At 39.9% G+C, this 25,929-nt stretch overlaps 1 protein-coding gene across 1 annotated transcript in view; it reads left to right on the top strand.

Moving 5' to 3' along the window:
- LOC126260591 (integrin alpha-PS5-like) overlaps nt 1-25,929 on the top strand; it is a 563,809-nt gene that overhangs the window by 105,962 nt on the left and 431,918 nt on the right. The window contains exon 5 of the mRNA XM_049957927.1: nt 16,484-16,581. Within this exon, the coding sequence (XP_049813884.1) occupies nt 16,484-16,581 (98 nt within the window). The remainder of the gene's footprint in view (nt 1-16,483; nt 16,582-25,929) is intronic.

The following is a 25,929-nucleotide window of genomic DNA, read 5'->3' on the forward strand; positions in this document are numbered from 1 at the left end:
TCCACCAAGGACCAGTAGTTCATCCACCGATTCAACTTCTTCACATTCACATTACATCTCATTGCCTTCCTGCTCCAACCATGGTTTTGCCAACCACATCCACCTTCCACCACCTCTCGCCGTCGCCATGCCTCATGCACAGGGCTCACGGCCACTCTCCCCAACCTTTGATCGCGGCTGTTTCGCACATCAAAACATCGACCCTGTCAACTCCACTTGGAACATCCTGCCATCCACCACTGTAACACACTCACCATCCACGGGCTCTGAGGTGACGCTTCCATCTACACCGAAGTCATCCGCCACCAAGGTCAGTCATGTGCAGCTTGCTGTTTTCTCCCCTGCTGTGACATCAAGCACCTCCATAACTCCTTCATTACTGTGAGTGTTGCTCATCTGGCATCTCTTACGCAACCTGTTAAGCTACAGCATGCTTGCTCCTTTATGTCATACGGCCAATAACAAACTATTACCGGACACGTTGCTCTCACCGCGGTGCTAGCTGGCAAATACTTTGGCAATGCATCGCATCGCATCTTCGACATACTCCATTCCTTTGATCAGATCAAAACCCCGCTGCGCCGCACGGACTCGGCATGATGATGTTCTCCCCACTGACACGCTGCCGCCTTCTGCTTCCACCGTGCCATCAGCAGCATGGCACGGTCAACCTGTGGACGCCTTCCGCGCCTCCTTCCCTCTGCTGGGCGCAGATATCAAGACATCCGATTGCGCCTTGCACTAGCACCTGCCACGACACGATTGGTCATGTGCACCTGTGCCATCAGCTGGCCAGGTGCACACATGCCTCTCATCAACCTTACCATGCTCTGCACTACCGGCGGGGGCTCTGTGGTGGTTATTGACTGCAAGAGTCAACCGCCTCATCTTTGAGAATGAACTTCTTTGAAAATTGTTGCTCTCAGTGTGTTCTGAATTCTGTATTCGAGTGGATGTGTTTGTACTGGCATGATCAAAATAAAGTTAATTCATTATAAACAAGTGAATACTTAATGTTGGGTTTGATATTACCATACATAATATCCCAATATATCCCGATCCCCACAGGTTCTACAGTGCAATTCAATTTGAGATCTATTTATTGTTTCACTTTGTCCTTTAATGCAAATGAAATAGTCTGTTCTTTACAGAATTTTGGCACAGCATTAGGCTCCTGGCACAGCATTAGGCTTCACATAATCTGACATTTGTAGGCTTTAGTGCTATAGGTGTTAATTCAGAAAACTGGTATCACATTTTTGAAAGTCTTCATTGCGACAACAGTGTTAATCTGATTCACCCCTTCATGGATTGTGAAGCCTAGTTTATTGAATAAATCAAGATTCAGTAAATTTGCTGCTTTGTGTGATTTCGCTACTATAATTCTAGATTGCTTTGTAAACTGCTTATATGCAACCTTTATTATGAACTGGCCTTTGCCAGGTATTTGTTGGTTGGCATACTTTGAAATTAAGTTACACTCCTGGAAATTGAAATAAGAACACCGTGAATTCATTGTCCCAGGAAGGGGAAACTTTATTGACACATTCCTGGGGTCAGATACATCACATGATCACACTGACAGAACCACAGGCACATAGACACAGGCAACAGAGCATGCACAATGTCGGCACTAGTACAGTGTATATCCACCTTTCGCAGCAATGCAGGCTGCTATTCCCCATGGAGACGATCGTAGAGATGCTGGATGTAGTCCTGTGGAACGGCTTGCCATGCCATTTCCACCTGGCGCCTCAGTTGGACCAGCGTTCATGCTGGACGTGCAGACCGCGTGAGACGACGCTTCATCCAGTCCCAAACATGCTCAATGGGGGACAGATCCGGAGATCTTGCTGGCCAGGGTAGTTGACTTACACCTTCTACAGCACGTTGGGTGGCACGGGATACATGCGGACGTGCATTGTCCTGATAGAACAGCAAGTTCCCTTGCCGGTCTAGGAATGGTAGAACGATGGGTTCGATGACGGTTTGGATGTACCGTGCACTATTCAGTGTCCCCTCGACGATCACCAGTGGTGTACGGCCAGTGTAGGAGATCGCTCCCCACACCATGATGCCGGGTGTTGGCCCTGTGTGCCTCGGTCGTATGCAGTCCTGATTGTGGCGCTCACCTGCACGGCGCCAAACACGCATACGACCATCATTGGCACCAAGGCAGAAGCGACTCTCATCGCTGAAGACGACACGTCTCCATTCGTCCCTCCATTCACGCCTGTCGCGACACCACTGGAAGCGGGCTGCACGATGTTGGGGCGTGAGCGGAAGACGGCCTAACGGTGTGCGGGACCGTAGCCCAGCTTCATGGAGACGGTTGCGAATGGTCCTCGCCGATACCCCAGGAGCAACAGTGTCCCTAATTTGCTGGGAAGTGGCGGTGCGGTCCCCTACGGCACTGCGTAGGATCCTACGGTCTTGGCGTGCATCCGTGCGTCGCTGCGGTCCGGTCCCAGGTCGACGGGCACGTGCACCTTCCGCCGACCACTGGCGACAACATCGATGTACTGTGGAGACCTCACGCCCCACGTGTTGAGCAATTCGGCGGTACGTCCACCCGGCCTCCCGCATGCCCACTATACGCCCTCGCTCAAAGTCCGTCAACTGCACATACGGTTCACGTCCACGCTGTCGCGGCATGCTACCAGTGTTAAAGACTGCGATGGAGCTCCGTATGCCACGGCAAACTGGCTGACACTGACGGCGGCGGTGCACAAATGCTGCGCAGCTAGCGCCATTCGACGGCCAACACCGCGGTTCCTGGTGTGTCCGCTGTGCCGTGCGTGTGATCATTGCTTGTACAGCCCTCTCGCAGTGTCCGGAGCAAGTACGGTGGATCTGACACACCGGTGTCAATGTGTTCTTTTTTCCATTTCCAGGAGTGTAGTTTTGGTGATCACACTTACTGGGTCAACTAAAAATTACTTAGGGGTATGGAGTAACCATTGTCAGTTTCAAATTTCAGTGTTATTTTATTTAGTCAGTGTGACAGATAAATCCTTGTCATTAGTTGAGGAGACAGCATTCACTTTATTCTTTGTTTGTGAAATTTTATTGATCTGCTTATGTTTTTCCTGAATATCATTTGCATTATTTTTAGTATAAATCACTTTTGAGTGCCTTAATGTCTTGTTACAGTGCCAAATTTGCTTTGTGTTGCAGACCTCAGGTTTATGACCTATCTTTTTGTGATTTTCTGAAGAACAGTTTTATACATGTAATTAATACAACATTATGCATAAGAACATAATTCTGCTTTGTGGGGTCAATTTATGAGCTGCTGTTGCCTATTTATGTCCTCTTAAGACCCTACTGTGCAAGCTGTTGATGCACTGCATATGCACTAGTATCTTTGACCTGGAGAGTGTCAGCTGAGACAAATTTCTGTTCAGGCAACCATATTAAAGGCAAACATTGCTGCAATGATGGGTTAATCAAATTAAGAAGGTCTTTCTTTAATTTGTTATTGGGCAAGTGAATAATGAACATGTCACCAATGAGAGACTCAGCTTAAGGGTTTTCACACTTCTGATTCTTGGAGAGAAATTTGAAGTCTCTAGTGAACTCCTGTGGTTATGCTATCCACTCTTTGTAAACTTGACTGGATGTTTATAAAACACCAGAAAATTTATGACTGGTTGCTGGTACATGCACTTGAGCTTTAAAATAAGTTTCTAGCTTATCCTTAATCTTTGAATATGGTTTCGTTTCTGCATCTACTTCAGATCATAGATTTTGAACCAATTTAAAAGTTTCTGTGCCAACATTACGAAGAAGAAAAGTTTTTAGTTCAGTATCAACTGATAATTTGTGAGTGATGAAATGTTGCTCCAAACTTGATTAATAGCTTGGCTAGGATTCTATATTCTACTCAAAAGCCAGTAATAATGGTGACAGCATCTTGAAATTTCCTGGATGATTGTTCCTCTCTGCTTCTAATTTTAAAAAACAAGCCACCAAACTTTCTTGAATTGTAGAAAGAAAGTTTTTGTAGCAATACTAGCATTGGCTGCAGTATGCCTGGATAATCCACTTTTTAAAAATAAAATTTTGGACAATACTCACATATCAAAAAAAGTTTTGCATCATCTCGGTTCCGAGAGTTCAGGAAACTGCACAGAAAGTTGGAATAGAGATCAACATAAACTTCATTTCGGCCCTTTTTATTGCTCATGAAAACCACACATTGCATGTTGTACCACTATACAGTGTGACCTTCAGAGAGTGTGGTCCAGATTGCTCTAGACAAAGGTACCTCTAATACCCAGTAGCATGTCTCCTTTCATTGATGCATGCCTGTATTTGTTGTGGCATACTATCCACAAGTTCATCAAGGCACTGTTGATTCATATCATCCCACTCCTCAATGGCAATTTGGCTTGGATCCCACAGGGTGGTTGGTGAGTCACGTCATCCATAAACAGCCCTTTTCTATCTATCCCAGGCATGTTCGAAAGGTTTCATGCCTGTAGAACATGCTGGACAGTCGAGTTGAGCGATGTTTTTATGCTGAAGGAAGCCATTCACAAGATGTGCATGATGGGGGTTCAAATTGTTGTCCATGAAGATGAATGCTTCACCAATGCGCTGCCAATTTGGTTGCACTACCGGTTGGAGGATGTCATTCACATATCGTACAGCTAATATGGCGCCTTCCACGACCACCAGCGGCATATGTCAGCCCAACATAATGCCACCCCAAAACAGCAGGGGGCTTCCACTTTGCTGCATTCACTGGACAGTGTGTCTAAGGCATTCAGCCTGACCGGGTTGCCTCTTAACACCTCTCCGACGATTGTCTGGTTGAAGGCATATGTGACACTCATTGGTGAAGAGAACATGATGCCAATCCTGAGCGGTCCATTTGGCATGTTGTTGGGCAGATCTTTACTGCACTGCATGGTTGCAAAGATGGACCTCGCCATGGACATCAAGAGTGAAGTTGCACATCATGCAGCCTATTGCACACAGTTTGAGTCATAACACAACGTCCTGTGGCTGCACAAAAAGCATTATTCAACATGGTGGCATTGCATGCTAGGGTTCCTCTGAGCTATAATCTGTAGGTAGTGGTCATCCACTGCAGCAGTAGCCCTTGGGTGGCCTGAGTGATGCATGTCATTGACAGTTCCTGTCTCTCTGTCTCTCCTCCATGTCTAAACAACATCGCTTTGGTTCACTCCGAGATGCCTGGACACTTCCCTTGTTGACAGCCCTTCCTGGCACAAAGTAACAATGTGGACTCGATCAAACCACAGTATTGACCATCTGGGCATGGTTGAACTACAGACTGCATGAGCCATGTACCTCCTTCCTGGTGGAATGACTGGATCTGATCGGCTGTCAGACCTCCTCCGTCTAATAGACACTGGTCATGCATGGTTGTTTACATCTTTGGGCGGGTTTAGTGCAATCTCTGAACAGTCAATGATACTGTGTCTGTGATACAATATCCACAATCAGCGTCTATCTTCAGGAGTTCTGGGAACTGGGGTGATGTAAGACTTTTAGATGTGTGTAGTAGCAGCCAAAACAGTATAGTCAGATGTCATACTATAGATTAGATTAGATTAGATTAATACTTGTTCCATAGATCATGAGTATGACACTTCATAATGATGTGGAACATCTCAGGTTAATAAAAGATGTCTGTACAAGATATTACATTACACAAAATATTGCATGACACTAATGTTTAAGTCTTTTTTTTTCTTTTTCCCCCCTTAATTTATATCTAAAAATTCAGCCAATGAGTTGAAGGAGTTGTCATCTAGAAATTATTTTAATTTATTTTTAACTGTTAGTTGGCTATCTGTCAGGCTTTTGATGCTGTTTGGTAGATGACCAAAGACTTTTGTGGCAGCATAATTTACCCCTTTCTGCGCCAAAGTCAGATTTAACCCTGCGTAGTGAAGATCATCCTTTCTCCTGGTGTTATAGCTATGCACACTGCTATTACTTTTGAACTTAGTTGGATTTTTAACAACAAATTTCGTAAGTGAATATATATACTGTGAGGTTACTGTGAGGATCCCTAGTTCCTTAAATAGTTGTCTGCAGGATGACCGTGGGTGGCCTCCAGCAATTATTCTGATAACACGTTTTTGAGCAATGAATACTTTTCTACTCAACGATGAATTACCCCAGAATATGATGTCATATGAAAGCAGTGAATGAAAGTAGGCATAGTAAGCTAATTTACTGAGATTCTTATCACAAAAATTTGCAATAACCCTAATAGCATACATAGCTGAACTCAGACGTTTCAGCAGACCATCAATGTGTTGCTTCCAGTTTAACCTCTCATCAGTGGACACACCTAAAAATTTTGAAAATTCTACCTTACCTACAGACTTCTGTTCAAAGTCTATATTTATTACTGGAGTTGTGCCATTTACTGTACGGAACTGTATATACTGTGTTTTATAAAAATTTAAAGAGAGTCCGTTTGCTGAGAACCACTTAATAATTTTGTGAAAAACATCATTTACAATTACATCACTTAGTTCTTGGTTTTTGGATGTTATTACTATACTTGCATCATCAGCAAAAAGAACTAACTTTGCATCTTCATCAATGTGGAATGGTAAGTCATTAATGTATATCAAGGACAGTAAAGAACCTAAGACCGAAACCTGTGGGACCCATACTTGATAGCCCCCCAGTTTGAGGAATCAGCTGTTGTTTTAACATTACATGAACCACTTATTTCAACTTTCTGCATTGTTCCAGTTAAGTATGAATTAAACCATTTGTGCACTGCCCCACTCAAACCATAATGATTTAGTTGTCAGAAAAGTTTCATTTTCATTCAACAGGTTTTTTTCTGTTTTGTCCTCATTGGCAGGGCTTTATATGTTCCTTTTCTCCTCATCATCAGGGTTTATAAGTTGTTCTCACAAAATACAGTTGGTGCCAACATATAAATGTGGCAGGAAGAGAACCACATTATGACCAAAACTGGATGCTGTAATGGCAGGTTCTTGCTTTCGTACAATAACTATATAGTCTCATCACAGGGCCAAAAATGTGTAGGCAACCTATGGGAAAACTGAATGCAGCACAAATTAGAAACAATCTGCAATAATTTAAGAGGAACTATACATTTTGAATCTTGAGTGTAAAGATGATATGTGGCACTGGAGTTAAATGTTCACTTATACTTCACCAGCACCAGCTGTTTTCTAGAGGAATGACAGCCTACTTGCTCACACCACATTTTCTGTGAAAACACAATCCCTTGTACAGTCTTCAGGAATGGCCAACCAAATGATTGCTTGATCATCAGAATGAATTATAGCTCGTAATAATTTGAAACAGTACTGTTACCATGTACTCCAAACACTGAAAGTCAATCTCCAGATTTGAAAAAAATCTAGAACCACATTCATCCTTACTAATGAATGAATGAGGGCAAAGGCCTCCTACAAGTAGGAGGGTACCACACTTAATGCACACTACACACTGAATTACATTTGATCACTTAGTCGTAGTTCTAGTTCTTTCCACTCTTTCCTGTTTCTGGCTGTGCTGGTCCACTGTCTTCCTGCTTATTTTAAAAAAAAATCCAACCATCTGCGCCTTGGTCTTTCTCAGAGTCTCTTGCTGATGTAGGTCCCATGTGGTAGCTCATGCTGTTCATCTGTCATCTCGCAGCCTCACCACATGGCCGCCCCTTTTCTGTTTGGTCTTCATAGCCTGTTATGCTATGTTTATTGTTGCTGACATCATGTGTATCGAGGTGTTCGATATTCTTTCAGAGAGATGCCATGGATCATCCTCTGCATTTTCCTGTGATATCTGGGAACTACTAAACTACAGGAAAGGTGGGCATATTTTGAAAACAGTAGGAAGAAAAGTACTTCTTTTATTTATTGAGGTCTTCAGTGTGATAAAGTGGGTTTTATTTACATGGAAATGTTTTATATAAACTGTAGTTTCTCAAATGTTAAGTCTGTTACTGTGAATTAACTGATGAAACTGACACACTAAGTGTGACTTACTGGGCACAAATTTGTTTCTTCTCAATATAATGGAAATCACTCACTACTTGAACAGTAGTATGGTTTGGCATCCATTTATTCTGTATGCTCCAAAGGTACTTTATCATGAGTTTGGCAACACCAATTTAGTGAGGTGGTGAAGCCAAACACACATGGTTTTCACCAAGTTCCTTTGCTTATTTTCGGACTTTCACTACAGCCACATGTTAATACACAATTTCTAACAGCAAGTAAAAAACTCACTTCTTGCTGTAAATAATCCATATAGAATATGAAATCAGAATCAGCTTTTAGCACACAACATTCTAATATTGTCCAACAATTGTGATGAGACACTGTTATTTATGTTTGCACACTGATATTATCATGTTCACATTTGACTTACAATTTTTCTAACATTATTCATGATCCACCAACTTCCAACAGTTTTAGAAAGCACAATTGCAGGTCTGAAGTCATGTGCAAATCACAATACATATACAACTTTTCACAATGATAACACACTCTTTCTTGCAACACAATGGGGTGCCATCAATTAGAACTCTTCCACTTCTGCCAACTCTTTGGGCCCCATTTGCCTGCCTTGCTACTACGCAGTTCAGCTACTGGTTGTTCTATTCACATTCCCTGACTGGCTTCCTCATATCTTTCTTCAGTTGATATTATCCCAAAGGACTGTATCCTTTCTTAGATACATGTGATTTACATATCTTTACTGTCTCATACTGATTTACTTTTTAGTTTATTTATTTTTGTTTCATTTTAATATCTAAGGCATTTTACTCTAAAAATTCAAATCTACCTCCTCACTACCTCCACTAATCGGTGGGTTCTCGGAAACATCTTTACAGATGACACAGCATTGACTGATATGTTTCACAACATTTCACAACACTTTGTCATACTCACTTACTTCAAATTGATTGAATAAAGCTTGATTGTTGCATAGCTTGGTGAGATGTAAAGGTTATGCTCGCTGTGCTCTTAAGTTTTAATGGCCAATTGCATGATGAGTACTTACCACAGTGTTGAATAATTAGTTACAAACATTACTTACAGTTTCAAAGTAGTTTTGTGTGAAGTAATCTGAAAATTGCTTAGATTTGTAGTGAAACAATTCATGAATTTTCTACCGCACTAGTGCTCTCTGTTCCAACTTAATTGCTTGTTCATTAATGAATTTGTCTCAGCCTCCATATGCACCAGGCATGGTCCACATGACTTTCTTTTGTTTACAAAAATAAAGGAAGTCTTAAGGGACCATCATATTACAGCATACATGAGATTTAAAACACATCACTGAGAGTGTTCAAAGCTATCCTACAGGTTGAATTCCAGAAGTGTTTCAGGGACTGGAAAAAGTGCAGGCTTAAGTGTGTAGTACCCAGGGGGGAATATTTTAAAGGGGATAACATTGCTCTAGAAGAATAAACAAACTTCTTTCCTAACAGAAGTCCTATTATTCTTCTCTACAGAGTTATTTTCTTTGAACTGATTACAATGCTAGTGACATATACAGGACAAATAATTCTGCTTGAGAAATATTAGATGGAGGATTGTTATTGTCAAACATGCAGTGTTATTTTTAGTTTTAAAATCTCCCTACCTAAGACTCTGTCAGTGCTACAGCTGCTTTTATTTTTGATGTTCCTTGGGTGTAGCCCTCTTTCATTTATTCATTGTGTGTCTGCACATCAGTGAACTTTGCTTTGTATTAAGATGTATAATAGTTGTTACATGGTATTCTTGTGCCTGAGTTTGAATCCCATAAACTTTAATAGGTTATGGGCCCTTGATAACTGCAAAAATTTGGCACAGAACTTAATTATGTCTTTTGTTAGATATATGATACAAGTCACCTCATGTATCATTTTTTGTTCCATTTGATGGATCAAATGTCCAGCTATGGAAATTTCAAATTATGACTTTGTTCATCACCCATAGTGTTCAAGATGTGGTGTACCACCAGAGGGCAAAACCCAAGGACTTGACAATGTCTGCTGGAAAACTGTGGGTAAAAGGCAATGCTAACACCATGTGTAGCATTTTGACCATGACTGAGTACTCCCAACAAGAATTTTTGGTAATGTACACTACTGCTTGTGAAACGCAGGAGGAATTGTGTGTGATTCCCAAACAAACATCTGAAGAAAACAAACTCACTCTCACAAAAAAACACCAAGAGTACTAAATGAACATGAGTGATCCTGTGTCATAACATATTGCAAAAAACTTGAATATTGTGAGTCAACTCAAGGATGTGGGTGAAACAATGTTGAACATAGGAATCATGCAAAATTTTTAGTAACATTTTCTGGAAGCAGTGATCTTGTACTCTATATGAAATCAATGGAAAAATGGTCTACATCATGATGGTACTTCATTAAAATGACTGGTTTTGACCTAGGCCATCTTCATATAGCACCATCAGCTGAAGTTGACTACGTGTAGAGCAGTCAGTTGACCTCAATCGCTGAAATTGCTCAAGTTCAGTGACTGAGGTCAACTGGCTGTTCTATGCACCATCAACTTCAGCTGATGCTGCTGTCTGAAGATGGCCAAAGTGTGCACCAAAACTAGTCATTTTCATAAAGTACAATCACAATATAAACTTTTTTCACTGATTTTATGTAGCAATCATGGCCAAGGTCCTTGGAGATCTTCTGAAAAAGTTCTATACCCTAGTCGTGACCTGGACTGTGTGCCTGGGGATTAGCAAATGATTCTGAAACTCCAACAGTGGCTCATTTCCTAAGAAGAATGACTGAGTGACATGGAGGAGACATCCAAAATCTTGGCAGTTATTTTCTCTCAAGGTGGAAGAAAGAGCATATGAGTCTGAATAGGAACTAGAATCAGGTGAATACGAGAGGAAAATTTACCTATATCTGTGAGAAGTAAGGTCATCTGTAAAGAAACTGCCATCCTAAGAAGAAGATAAATAATGAGCAAAATAGAGGTTATGTGGGGAAGGCATTCATTGTTACTGATGGAGGGTAATGCAAAAAAGTTCCACAAGATAAAGTGATTTCCAAGAGTATGCTGACATAAGTGATCTTCGTATTACTCACAATGGGGCATTGCGGCACATTTTTTCTGTAGGAATGATTCAGTGAAATTTGCAAATAACAAAAGAATGAAATTTTACTTGGAGATAACGCTAAATGTGAAGCAAAGGGAATTGGATGAGCTGATGATGTGCTGTATGTCCCAAAAATAAGGAAGAATGTGTTTTATGTTGGTATTTGTATGATGAAAGGTTCTGAGGTTAGCTTTGTTGATAAGTATGTAAGCATTTCTCATGATGAATGTGTCGTAGCCCAAGAAATAAAACAAGAAAAGGTTTGTTCAAACAACCAATGTGATGGGAATGTGTCAACCGCAAATTACTTGAAAACCTGTCTTGAAAGATATGGGTCATATAAGTGTCAAATTGATTGTGAATTTGATCAAAACAGATCTTATCCACGGACTAAGTAGGTGTGATGTGGTATCATTCTTTTTTGAATTGTAATATGGGAAGTCTCACCATGTAATATGGAAAGTCTCACCATTTGCCTTTTAACAAGAGAATTGAAGTTAGAAATTAAGAAATTGGCGATTTTATAAACAATGATGTATGTGGATGCAAGCTAACATTCCAAAGGTGTTTGGGCTCACATGTGGTTCCTCTTTGCTGAAATTTCTGGGCTCAAACTTGTCTAGGGGTTGAACCGTATGTGTCACATTACACACCCTAAATTAGACACTTGTGACCCTTTGGTTAAATTGTCTGGCTCATGGCAAGTTTGCAAAATTGTATGAAACATACAATGTTAATATAACAATAACATCAGTAATAATAATATTTGGAGCTAAATTAACGACCCATAAATGATGTAGGCCATTCAGTTGTGATTTGGTTAGATCAATGTTTATTCAGAAAGCAAATTAATAGCAAAAGTGATCATATTTAGAATTACTTTTACACTCAAGTGCATATCCATCTGACACAGTTTGATCATTCACAATCTCATCACAAATTACGAAAAGTTATGGTTCACACAAGGCATGCAGCTGCTCTCTGCTCAGAGACTAAGTCCTGTGATACCACACAACACAAAATTTTCTGTCATTTCACTTCCTAGCTACCTAAAGACTGACTGTCCGCTTTTGCGTCTCCACCAGCACTGCCTCTCTGCCCGTCCCTGGCCACATTTCCTGTGCACCGAACATCCTTGCTCAACTGATTAAGGCAGTTCTCTTTCCTGAAGCTGTCCATCTGATTGGCTACAGCTTATTCTACATTATTTTACATTTTAACATATTTAAGTAATCAAAACTTGACCACTCTCAAGTTCTAAATAAAGTAACAATAATATCCATTACATAATTAATGTTAAATTCTTTTACATAAAACCAATGCAATTTCTTTCTTAGCTTTGAATGCCATGGCCAGTAGCCTTGCAACAGTGTGCTTACTGATAAATAAATAAAGAACAAAAGTAACTATTATACACTAGACTTTACAACGAATATTCTGTTACCTAATGATTCAATAAGGTGTCATGCTGTCATCATTTAATTTTTTTTGTGTGGAGGAAATGATGAGCTGGTGCTTAACTGAAAATACTGATAATTTAAATTTACTATATCTTTTAAACAAATAAAGTTACACAGTTGATATTTACAACATTTGTCATTTTAATGATGCGCTTCTATGTGAGATGTTGATCGTTAAGCTCGATCAAAGCATTCAGATTTTATCATTCAGCTCTTTTTTAAAAAACTTGTTAATTTCACTTTGGCAGTAAATTCTAAACTATTATAGATATCATCAATATTCAAGTTTTATTGGGATCACCATGAATATTTATGAAAGATGGTGGATTAAAATTACTGTGGTTTTTTTCCTTGAATTACTACAGAATTAAATAATTTTCATAAATGTTTCCCTTTATGGCTGACCCTAGGTCCACCATATTTAACACTGCTATGTCTGCCTGGCCATAAACAGCTTCTAAGGAGTTTCCCTATGATGTAGATCTTTGTCTCTCTCACTCGCACACTACAGCACTTAAGGCCTCATTCAGCACAATAGACGGCTGTGAGTTTCTCCTTTCATGGCGAATCTGTGCTCTTTGTGGCACACGAGCTTGGACGACAGGGTTCATTTCACAATACTTGAAGGCTGACTCGTTTGGCTGTATACTTAAATGAGATGGAAATGCTCGTTAACTCACACGGAACAATGTAACTCAAATAACTGAGTGGCGCAAAGTATTTTGTAATGTTCATGGACGACATATCTGGTTTTCATCATATCTGTTTCTCGAGAAATAAATCCAATGTTTTTGATCAATTCAAGGAATTCAAGCAGACAATGTTGAATAGGCTCTCCAAAACTCTTAAGATCCTGAGGATCAATTGAAGGACAGAATACTTGAACAATAACATTAAGAGCTTCTCTTATCAAATGAAGGATAGTACTTGAGACAATGGCACCGTGTAGTCCTCAACAAAATGGGAAGACAAAACACATAAAGTGGACCATTATCAACTCTGTGAGTGAAGTGTGCGCTGATATGAAAAAGTAAAGCTGTGAGTGCCGGGCGTGAGTCATGCTTCGGTAGATCAGATGGTAGAGCACTTGCCCGCGAAAGGCAAAGGTCCCGAGTTTGAGTCTCGGTCAGGCACACAGTTTTAATCTGCCAGTTTTAATCAGCGCAGACTCTGTTGCAGAGTGAAAATCTCATTCTGGAAACATCCCCCAGGCTGTGGCTAAGCCAAGCCATGTCTCCGCAATATTCTTTCTTTCAGGAGTGCTAGTTCTGCATGGTTCGCAGGAGAGCTTCTGTAAAGTTTGGAAGGTAGGAGATGAGGTACTGGCAGAAGTAAAGCTGTGAGGACCGGTCGTGAGTCGTGCTTCAGTAGCTCAGATGGTAGAGCACTTGCCCGCGAAAGGCAAAGGTCCCGCGTTCGAGTCTCGGTCGAGCACACAGTTTTAATCTGCCAGGAAGTTTCATATCAGCGCACACTCCGCTGCAGAGTGAAAATCTCATTCTGGAAACATCCCCCAGGCTGTGACTAAGCCATGTCTCTGCAATACCCTTTCTTTCAGGAGTGCTAGTTCATCATGGTTCACAGGAGAGCTTCTGTAAAGTTTGGAAGGTAGGAGACGAGATAGTGGCAGAAGTAAAGCTGTGAGTAGTGGGTGTGAGTCGTGCTTTGGTAGCTCACATGGTAGAGCACTTGCCCGCGAAAGGCGAAGGTCCCGAGTTCGAGTCTCGGTCGGGCACACATTTTTAATCTGCCAGGAAGTTTCAAATTTGTGATCATTCATAATGCCCTTTTGTATGTTAAATACCACCTATTAGTGGTGGGCTTTCAGGTGTACAGCTGATTTATTGATTAAGTTTTGTGTACAATATTTCACTGACTTACTCAGGTGTCGTGAGCTATGTTGTTATGCGCACTCTTTGATTGGACTCCAACCTCACTGTGAAGTGTAGTTGGTGCTGCACCACTATTTGTAGCCAGAATCAACCCACTAGAGCCTGCCACATAATATGCTACTGATTGTTTTGCAGAGTACTCGTCATTATTCCAGAAAACACTCATTTTCTCAGTATTTCTAGTTCTGGTGGATGAGTGGCCAGTGAGATCTTAAGAAATTGAGTACCAGACCCAAGCCTTATTGAAATTCAAAGATGTGTCACCTTTGTTAGGTTTTCTAACATCATCATTTCAACAGACTCTTTGATTATGCTACCCCAGAAACTAAACATTTGCACCACTATGTTGGTCTCCTTGTGTTTCTTTTCATGATTGTATTTGAGGTTGTGCTTGGTGACACATGATTTGTTTGGTTAATGTAGTAGGGTCAGTCACTGATGTTTGTTGCACTGCTCCTCAACTATTCCAGTAATTTGCACTAGGCATGACATCTCGCATTTGCATGGAATGCAATACACACACTGATTTTGCAGATCTAGATCACCTTTGTACTACAAAAAGAACCTGTTATCTTTGTTGGCAGTGAGAAACATTCTAGTTGGCATGTTTCCGTTGAAGTTTGCTGATATAACATAGCTAGTGTAAGGCAGACAAAGAAATTTATGGCTTCTCTTTTTCTCTCATTCTCAGTGTCTTCCTCAGGTTTTGGAATTGACTACAGTACCTGCTCAGTTTGTTAATCTGAGTACTCATTCCTTCGGAACACTATTTCTAAATGTTGTAACTCTTCAGTGAGGCTATCCTTGTCTGACCAAGTTCAAACTCTATGGAACAACCTTTTATACAAAATATCTTTGTACCATATTGTGATGGATTGATGTAGGGATGACCCAAGGATCTGCTTGTTCTTCTCTTAACTAATATATTGAGGAAAATTAATACATTGAGGAAAATTAGCTGACCCTCTTTTTTTAAATTTCTTCATGAATTTTATTAGGGTGGATTGAATAAAAAAATTCCAGGAACTCTTCAGTTTTTTTCATTCCATGTTACCACACCACAAATATATAGTCCATGTATCAATAGGAACATGCTGCTTTAAACTTGGCAGACTCTAGCGTGTTTGCATCAAAGTAGTAACCATATATGCTTGCCATGAAAGGCACTTATAGACTTATAGACCAGCAGTTTCAGTTTACTTCTACAAATTATACTAACAACCAGTTAAAACTAATGCAATCTACTCACAATGTTAATACTTATATTAGCAAAAATGAAAACAGCATGAATGGTCAGATGCTATTTTTATGTAGTACTTCCTACTTTCTACCAAACAAATACGTAAAGCTATCAGCTGTCTTTACTTCAGCAAATAGAAGTCAGCATGGGTGATGTTTGTTTGATTCCTGGGAGAGTATCACAGAAGTGCTGAAAAATGTGAACTGGCAGATGCTTGAATATTAGACTAAGCATGGCATATCCAACAACATTTAAGCAACAGGCTTGCCATGCTCCATACTGGAACTGAATAGAAAGAAGTCCTAGTGTTACAGTGGAAAGTATTCTCTGTCATGCACCTGACAATGATTTGCTATGCTTGGTTTTGAAAACTTATTTATTTTATAAAATGGATCTATGTTATTTTCTCTCTTATGTTTGTTTATTGGTGTTCATTGCAGTAGCTATAAACTATATCTGGCTCTATGACAAGTGTCAATTAAAAATTATGTTTGTCTCATTATAACTGATTTTCATTCAAAATCCCGAAGTTGCTGTATTATGTTCTTCCATTCAATGTTGAAGTTTACCTACATGAGTGTGAGACAGTACAACAATATAACACAGTGTCATAATTTCCGAGACAGAGGTATGACAGGATTGTACAAATGTAATAAAACCATTAATGCAGGCCCCCCTTATCAAGAGACCAGAATTTTCGATAAAAAGAGCCTAAACTTGTGTCTGTATGATAAGTAGTTTTGTACAAAATTCAAAATCTTTTCTCATTCAGTTCTTTGTTTCTACTTCAGGTCCTTATTTGGTTGAAAAACAAGGTGTGAAGCAATATCAATTTGGTATGGGTCAGGCTGGTTCATCAGTCCACTTAGCTCGAATCACCGATAAACAGGTACTTGTAATTTATTTAAACTAAATTTTACCAAACAGTACTATACTTTTAAGATACACCACTTGAAATATTACCACCAGGGTGTATACAACCTGGGACAACCAGGAGATCTGGGAAATACCCGGGACTTTCCCACTCCTCCTACCGTGGTATTCCGCCATCCACCAAACCTACACAATATACTCGTCCATCCTTACACAACCCCTGCTCCCAATCCCTTACCGCATGGCTCATATCCCTGTAACCCTGTAATAGACCTAGATGCAAGACCTGTCCCACACAGCCTCCTACCACCACTTACTCCAGTCCGGTCACTAACACCTATCCCATCAAAGGCACGGCTACCAGTCATGTGATTTACAAGCTAAGCTGCAACCACTGTGCTGCATTCTATGTAGGCATGATAACTAACAAGCTGTCTGTCTGCAGGAATGACCACGGACAAACTGTGGCCAAAAAACAAGTGGACCACTCTGTTGCCTAAGTTCCCGTAACCCTCCTGGCCTCAACCTTCATTAGTCACTGTCCTCGCCCATCCAGCCCCCTCCCTGTTCCCATTCCAGCACTACACAGCCGTCATTTCACCGCCACACTCATTCTTTTAATTTCTTTTTATTGTTATTTTTCTCCTTTCTGCTACTTGCCCCCACCCCCCTCCGCACCTTCTCTCCTACACCCCATCTAAACTGCAACACTTCACTGTCCGCCACTCCCACCATACTGTCCCTCCCCCTCCCCACCCCAGCCTCCTCCTTACCCTCTTCATGCACTGGCGCTGCTGCTCACAGTGTAGTTTCAGCTCTCTGAGACTGCAGATGTGTGTGTGTGTGTGTGTGTGTGTGTCTGCTGCTGACAAAAGCTTAATGGCTGAAAGCTATGAGTGTGTGAATCTTTTTATTGTGCATATCGCGACTCAGCATCTCCACTATATGGGGAGGAGCCACTTTCCTTCTCTGGTATTGTTACATTCCAGCCTGGATTTTCGATTGTTTGATTTACTTGGTTTTATGTATTCTACATTAAATTTTATGACACAGAAAACAGAAGTTATTGGCTAATAGGCAATAAGGAGTGCAAATTTTCTGGAGAATACTTGTTCTCCCAGTTACAAATAATCTCATTGCGAGTTTTTTTTAAAGAGGGTCAGGAGGTCAAACTGACTGACTGGGAGCAGGAGAACACCACAGGATGTTTTAATTTCCACTGTCCTGAAGATAGTTTGATGGCATCCATTACAAAATATTACACGTTTGAATTCCACAGAGCGAAATACAGTGATGTGCGATAGAAGAATGCTGTGTGAAGGGGCATGGCACTGCACTTTGGCACACTTAAGACCAAGTAACATGTCTTACATTTCCTCGAACACATATGTTTTATGTACCAGACTTTTCAGAAAGATATGCACTACAAAATGAACATATTTTTGAAAAGGCAATTTTTTTTTTACCTCAAACGTTTGTAGGATGGTTTGGCGGGTGGGGGGGCACTATCTAGATCTAATATTGCACTGGTTCGAATATATCATTGGTCTGGATCTGATGGTGCAGAGCAGTCTGAGTTGTAGTGGGAAGGTGGGTAGTCTGCATGTGCCCCGTGTTTACGTATAGTGATTTATCTGTTTCCTCTTCGTTTATTGCTTTCACGTCAAATGAATACAAAATGGATTACTGTGGAAGGGAGCTATCAGATGAATTAAAATATATTCACATAATTACGGAAGGCTGAAATATGTTATTAGTTTCAGAAAGTTAGTTTTGTTGGTTTGCTAAAGAAATTTGGCTTTTATTAATCTGTTCCCCTGTGGCAGTCAATTTATTTGAAACAAATGAATTTAATTCCCCACTATTTGCTAGTGTCAACTGTTTGCTGCTTTTCGAGTGCATGTTTTCAACTTCTAACATGTATGATATTATGCCATAACAAAGAACCAAACATGAGATAATACAGTACTGGTACTCCAAGAATATTTACATCCAAATCTGGACATACAAAAGTGCACTTTAAGCCGAATTATGCATTTTAGTATGGTTCACAAATTTCTGATGCTCTTGGAGTAACATCTGATGTCATGTTTCTTTTGTGACATAATTTTAGATCTTTTACAGGTATGAACATACGGGCTTCCTGCATCATCATAGCTGCCAAAGTGTGGTGACTCCTGTTACTTGGCGCTCTATGGCAACTGCTGAAACAGATCTATTTGTAGCAGGTCGTGGGAAAATATTGCAAATGGTTGTTTGAAAAGTGTTACTTTCAAAGTAAATTTCCTTTTATGCAAGCTGAACTATGTACGAGAATGTACAATGAATTTCTTAAATCACAGAACATTTGACTCTCGTTTAATAATCAACTCTTTGAGGATGATGATTCAGATGCATATCAAGCCCAGAAAATCAGACATTTGTGTCATTATTAATAATTTTAGTGGCACATGTGTGTAATGTATCTTATATGAAGACAGTAACTGTTCTGAAAGAACAGGTACCAGTGATGACCATGCAACTTCTCTAGAAAGAAATGATAATTTATCGAAACCCTCAGCTGCCAACAGGTGTTGATATACCTCAATGGGGACAACTGAAAATGTGTGCCCCAACCAGGACTGGAACTCGGGATCTCCTGCTTACATGGCAGATGCTCTATCCATCTGAGCCACCAAGGGCACAGAGGATAGCATGACTGCAGTGACTTATCCCTTGCACGCTTCCTGCAAGACCCACATATATCTTAAAATGTAACATGTGCAAAAAAGATCAACATTATATGTAACAGCTTACCTTTTCTTGCAGCTTATTAATCTTTGAGACTTTGAGACCATATTTTTAACACTATATGTAACAGCTTAGCTTCTCTTGCAGCTTATTAATCTTTGAGACTTTGAGACCATATTTTAATTTTTTATTTTTATTTATTTATGTATTTTTTTATGTAGCAACAATACGTAAATTAATTTAAACAATTAACTTTTCCTATTTGTGTGTTTGCACTACTTAACAGTGATATTGCAATTGGGTGACTACACCACATGTCCTATGCTGTGAATATCCACCATCATCGGCTGGCAAGATCATGTGACATGAACTATGACAGGCTTCCAAAAGCACATCACAATCTTGATTACAATGCTTCAAAAAGCAACATGTGGTGTTTGGTGGAATTCAAATTTATACTTTTGTAATACAAAAATATACAGCATACATGTTGCTTCACATCAAAGACCATTCCAAAAAGTGTCTTTTTTTCCCTCTGCGTTTTGTTTTCTAAAGTGCCAGGAAATTCTACGCCTGTGTGTAAAACCTCAACTAATCAGAGGATTGATAAGTTTTACAGTTCCTAGGAAAAGTATACTGTCACTTAACACCGAAAGAGTGTACTTTCACCTGGGGGAAAGTGTATTTTTAACCGGGAAAAATCCGTGAATTTTTTTTCTTTGTCCGCATATATGCCCTGACAACAGTATTGAAAATCTGCAATTATAATATTCATATGTAAGAAAGTTCTTTAAATGTAAATATTTTGAAGTAAAGGAGGCCACTTACTGAATAGCAGAAGTGTTATGTCATCAAGAGGCACATACAAAAGAGAATAAAAATTTACTAGCTTTTGGAACAAATTCTTTGACAAGCTAGAGTGTAAATACACTCACACACACACACACACACACACACACACACACACACACACACACACACACACACACACAGCTCAGAAAAGCTGATGTTGGAGGGAAGAATACACATGGCATGGGTTAAAAAACAGTCATTGAACTCTAGCACGTTGTGCTCAATGTGAGTTATGCCACTGGATGATCAACTTTCTTCTTGACCACAGTTTAGTGGTGGATATTCATTCTGGTGGACACCAAGCGGGTGGCCATGGAATGCTGTGCAGTCATTGCAACATAGATGATTTATGACATGGCTGCTTTCACAGGTGACCCTTCCTCTCATGGGATAGGATAAGCCTGTGACATGATTGGAGTAGGATGTGCTGAATGGGTGGATTGGACAAGTCTTGTTCCTGGGTCTTCTAAAGTGATAGCACCCTTATGGCAAGGGGTTGGGAGTGGGAGTGGGACAGTGACTGACTAGGATGTTGTGTAGGTTTACTAGGTGACAGAATACTGCTTTGGGGAGGGTTGGAAGGATACTAGGAAGGGATGACTCTCTTCCTCTTTCTGAGCTCAACATCTCACTCATTATGGAGCACTGCTAACTCAGTTTTTCAGGATAGCAAATGGGAAGTTGCAGTACAGAAAGAGTGGCACAGAGATCATCAGTGTGTGTGTGTGTGTGTGTGTGTGTGTGTGTGTGTGTGTGTGTGTGTGTGTAATGAGTGAAGTGTTATGAAACAATGTGTGTATAGTGCGTGCAGTGACTGATAGTGAGATATGAGTGAACGGTGTGGCATTACTTTATTTAATAAGTTATTTGTAAAAAAAGTATTGTATACCAGGAGTAAATCTAATGATTATGTCTAACTAGAAGTCTGTAAATATATGTGTACACAAATTAGTTTATTTTAAATTGATCTAAACTTGTAAATTCTTTGACATGTCCTATATCCTTGTAAAAAGAGATTCACAGATGAATAAAGCTACTACTACTACTACTACTACTACTACTACTACATTTCTGGACATGACGCTAGAGAATCAACTCCCTGGTGAAGGGTGAGGGATATGATTCAGTTGCTCCAATCTAGGGTAACATGGATGATGCACCTTTGCAGCTAGTTATTTGGGATGGAGAAGGATTAGTGGTGTGTGAGAATATGCTATGGGAAATCTGTTTGTGGAATAGGTCTGGGGGTTAGTGCCTGTCTGTAAAGACCTTAGGGAGACCTTCAGCATAGTGGATAAAAGAATTCTCATCACTGCAGAGAATGTTAGTGCCTGTTTGTGAAGGCCTTAATGAGACCTTCAGCATAATGGGCAAGGGAATTCTCATCACCACAGATATCCTTTCTACAGGTAGCAGGGCCATGTGGGAGTAATTTTTTGTTATGGAAGGGGTGACGACACCATTCAGGTTGCAGCAAAAGCCATACCAGCAGTCTTTCTGCTCACTCTGGAGCTGGCAAAAGGTATAAGGCAAAAACATTAGAAGAAGGAATAGAATTTATGAAGCTTGAAGCCTTAGTTCTAATGGATCAGTATTCTTATTGTTTGCTTGTGTTGAATAAATACTTTATTTGTCACAAGTGTAGTACTCCAGATAGTTTCAAAAGACGAAAAGGAGGCAAAATATTCAAAATAATCCAGCACACAGATCAGTACAGTGAGAGATGCACACACTGAAATAAGTTTCTTCATTAGTTTATCAGTATGTTGCCATCATTGTTCCAACTTGTCTGATTGGACCCAAAGGAATTTTATACAGTGTGTTTCATCTAGTGGATGTCTGTTGATCCCTACTTCTGGCACTAACAGGTCATTATCATTTGCATGAAATAATTTTATGTGAGTCTTTGTGAGATTAAGGCTTAAACTCTCATATGTAAACCACTTGCTGATATGTTCAGGTATCACCACATAAGTTAATTGTGAGCCCTTGAATGGTGTTCATGTTTTCTCAGCAAAGTCATGGTTTTTGCAAGAATTTTTAAAGTCATATACAGGGTATGTCCAGAAAGTAATGCATCATAATTTTTTGTGATGAGACTATACTTCACAGAGTGGCTGGACTGATTGGGTAGGGTAGGACCTATTCAGTGGTAGGTTGCTTAATTGCCTCCATGCTCTTGGAGGGTTAGGACAAATTCTTCCATGAATCTCTACATTGAATTTATGATGGAGAAATCTTTATAGCAGACCTATGCGATAAGTTTTGCATGAAGCTCAACAAGACACCACTAGAAATATTTGGAATGCTTGAAGAAGCCTTTCCAGGCCACAGTCAAACAGGTGGCACCAGATGTTTGTAAAGAAGTTTAGGAGATCACCAGCAAGGCCTGTGCAGGACGCCCATCAACATTGTCAATGGATGACTATGTGACTTGTGTGCACCAGTTATTGAATTCAGACACTTAAATGAGTGTAACTAATGAGGAGGTATTGAATAGAATTGGGGAGAAGAGAAGTTTGTGGCACAATTTGACTAGAAGAAGGGATCGATTGGTAGGACATGTTTTGAGGCATCAAGGGATCACAAATTTAGCATTGGAGGGCAGCGTGGAGGGTAAAAATCATAGAGGGAGACCAAGAGATGAATGCACTAAGCAGATTCAGAAGGATGTAGGTAGCAGTAGGTACTGGGAGATGAAGGAGCTTGCACAGGATAGAGTAGCATGGAGAGCTGCATCAAACCAGTCTCAGGACCGAAGACCACAACACAAAACACAAATGAGTGTTTGCTTGATGTTGGAAATATTCAACATGCTCAGTTTTATGAGGCAGTGCTCCAGAGACTGAATTACATGGTAGCCTATGTCTGACAGGAGATTTGCGCTTTGTGGAAACAGCACCACAAAAATGTGCCAGCTCACACAACCTTTGTTGTCATGGACTACCTGACCTTTATCAGTGTGACTACAGTACCATAGCCATCTGGCTCTGGTGGACTATTTGTGGTTCCCTTGACTAAAAAGGGATCGCAGAGGAATGCACCAAGTCAGTGGATAATGTGGAAGCTACTTTGATGGCTTCACCGAAGAATGTCTTGACTGAGAAGCTTGAGAAAGTTATGATGCTTGAAAATATTGCTGGTAAAAATATACTGATGCAGAAGGATCATACTTCAAAGTATTTTGAGTTGTTGAACCTTTCTGAACCATAAATTTTTAAAAAATTGAAATAAAAAAGGTGACACTTTACTATCTGGACAATCCCTGTATGTATGTTATGAACAGGAGGGGGCCCAGTACCAATACATGTTGTTTTCTACATTTTATATTCATCCAGTCTGCAGTTAGTTCCATGCCTGTGACACAGCATCTCAATACAACTGTCTGATTTCTGTGATGAAGGTAAGATTCCTTACATGGTTCACCAGTAATGCTATAATTTAATTTATCAAGCAGAACATTGTGACCTGCACAATGAAAGACTCTAATAAGGTTGCAAAGTATACTGGCAGGATAATTTTTTTTAATTATGCCAGGACTTTACTCGAGATGTATTGTGGAGCTGTGCCACCTGAGATTTTTTTGATAAAATCAAACTAAGAGGCACTTAACAAGTTCTACTTAGTCAGACATGCCAGTATTTTATCATACAGACATATTCTCAGACAGATTTGAATATAAAGTAAAGAGTGAAATAGATCCACAATTAGAAATGGTTAGCTTATCCCCAGCTTTGTAGATGTGTGTTATTGCAGCATACTTAGGTCTGTCAGGAAATATGTCCTCAGTCATTGATCGATTACAAAAAATAACTTATGTGTAGTCCTATCAGGTCAGCACAAAATATTTAATATTATACCAGAAACACAGTCATACTGATCTTACAAATTTTGTAATCTCCTTAGGAGCTGCATTTTTTAAGCAAATGCCTGCTTGTGGTGTTGGCATTGTCTGTGCAAGTACATATAATTCACCTGTATTTGGTTGTTCATTAGTAGGTGCAATATATATGCCACTGTGGAAAAGCAATAATTAAATTTGATGGCCAGTGATTTGAAAGTGCCTTCTTTTCTGCCAGAGATATTTTTTGGAACCTCAGTTTTATTTGGGTTGCTATTTTGAGCAGAGTGGTTGAGACTCACTTTTTGATAACAAATTGGAGGATTTTACAATCGTGTTGGTAATGGAGTTTCAACTCAACAATTTTCTTCATGAGTTATATAGAGTATTCTCTTCCCAGTACAATATACTTTAATTTCAGAATTTATCCATTCCTTATCCTTGCTTTTACTGTAACATGATTTAGTAGAAAGCAAAGCTCAAAGCACTGTAGTAATATGTCTGAGAAAGAGTCAAATTTTCATCTACACTGATTTACAGCTAAATCACACCTGATTCTTAGATCTACAATCAAATTGCTAATGGCTGTGTCAGTGTGTTCCTTAATTCTTTAAGAGTATCTTACTTTTATGTGTGCATGACCCACCTGAATGAATGGTCATTGTCAAACTGTGGCTAAAAGCAGAGTTGGCCACCCACCACCCAATGGCAGAACACAATTTTAGTGGCTCAATTTTAGTGGCTGCTCCACAATCTGATCCATCTGGATGAAGCCCCAGCACTAACCTCTCTGCTTCATAAAGATATGAAATATCCTTACAACACATCATGCAGTCCCACAGGTGGCTGGGAAACTTAATTTTGTCCCATTTATGAAGTTTTTCTTCGCCCAGAATAAAAACTAATGTCGGCTGTGATGGAGGAATTTATTGTGTCAATAAATATATTATCAAGTAGAAGAAGGTGTAATTAGATGAATGACAAACACTAACTTCACTTAACGAAGGTTTATTCAGCACTTGAACATACAAGAGTGCTGAGTCAACTGCCTCTGGCCAGAACACATACGGTATGTATACAGTTATAGAACATTGCAGTACAATGATTCTTGACATTTTTAGATACTTTCAGAATGTACTCAAACTGAATATAGAAATTAAAATTTTACAGTTTAGGTTAGTTTTGAAATCACAACCCTCCATGCAACAGTCTGGTATCATAACCACTATACTAAAGTGACTGTAGTATTCAGTTTCTTCTGCAACAAAATTGTCACCATTTCCATGCATCTTATCTTATTAAGATAGTTACATTTAGAAAATTCTTGTTTCTTGTATTAGCCAAATATTTTTTCTATTTACTACAAGTATCACCAGTGTCACATGAAAGTAGTCGGGACCTTACTTGAATGCTCATGCAGTTACCTATTACCATATTTACATTTTGTCATTCTGATCTTTGATGACATACATTGTTCCTGTACTTAGTAATGATGACATAATCATCTCTCTTGGAGTAATATGGATACTCCTAAGTTTGTGTACAGAGAAATTTCAGTGACTCACATCCATATGCAACTCTTCTCTCACCAATTACTTAATTCCTTTATGTAGTGCAGCCCTGAACTATACTGAGGACTGAAACTTCCTGGCAGATTAAAACTGTGTGCCGGACCGAGACTCGAACTCGGGACCTTGCCTTTCACGGGCAAGTGCTGTAACAACTGAGCTTGAGTAGCTCAGTTGGTAGAGCACTTGCCCACAAAAGGCAAGGTCCTGAGCTCGAGTCTTGGTCCAGCACACAGTTTTAATCTGCCAGGAAGTTTCATATCAGTGCACATTCCATTGCAGAGTGAAAATCTCATTCTATACTGAGGACTCGTCAGCTCTTCACACAGTTGCACATATCAAAGAACATGCATTGAAAATTTACAGAAAACCC

This window comes from Schistocerca nitens, chromosome 5 (genome assembly GCF_023898315.1).
Source record: "Schistocerca nitens isolate TAMUIC-IGC-003100 chromosome 5, iqSchNite1.1, whole genome shotgun sequence".
Classification (NCBI taxonomy): domain Eukaryota; kingdom Metazoa; phylum Arthropoda; class Insecta; order Orthoptera; family Acrididae; genus Schistocerca; species Schistocerca nitens.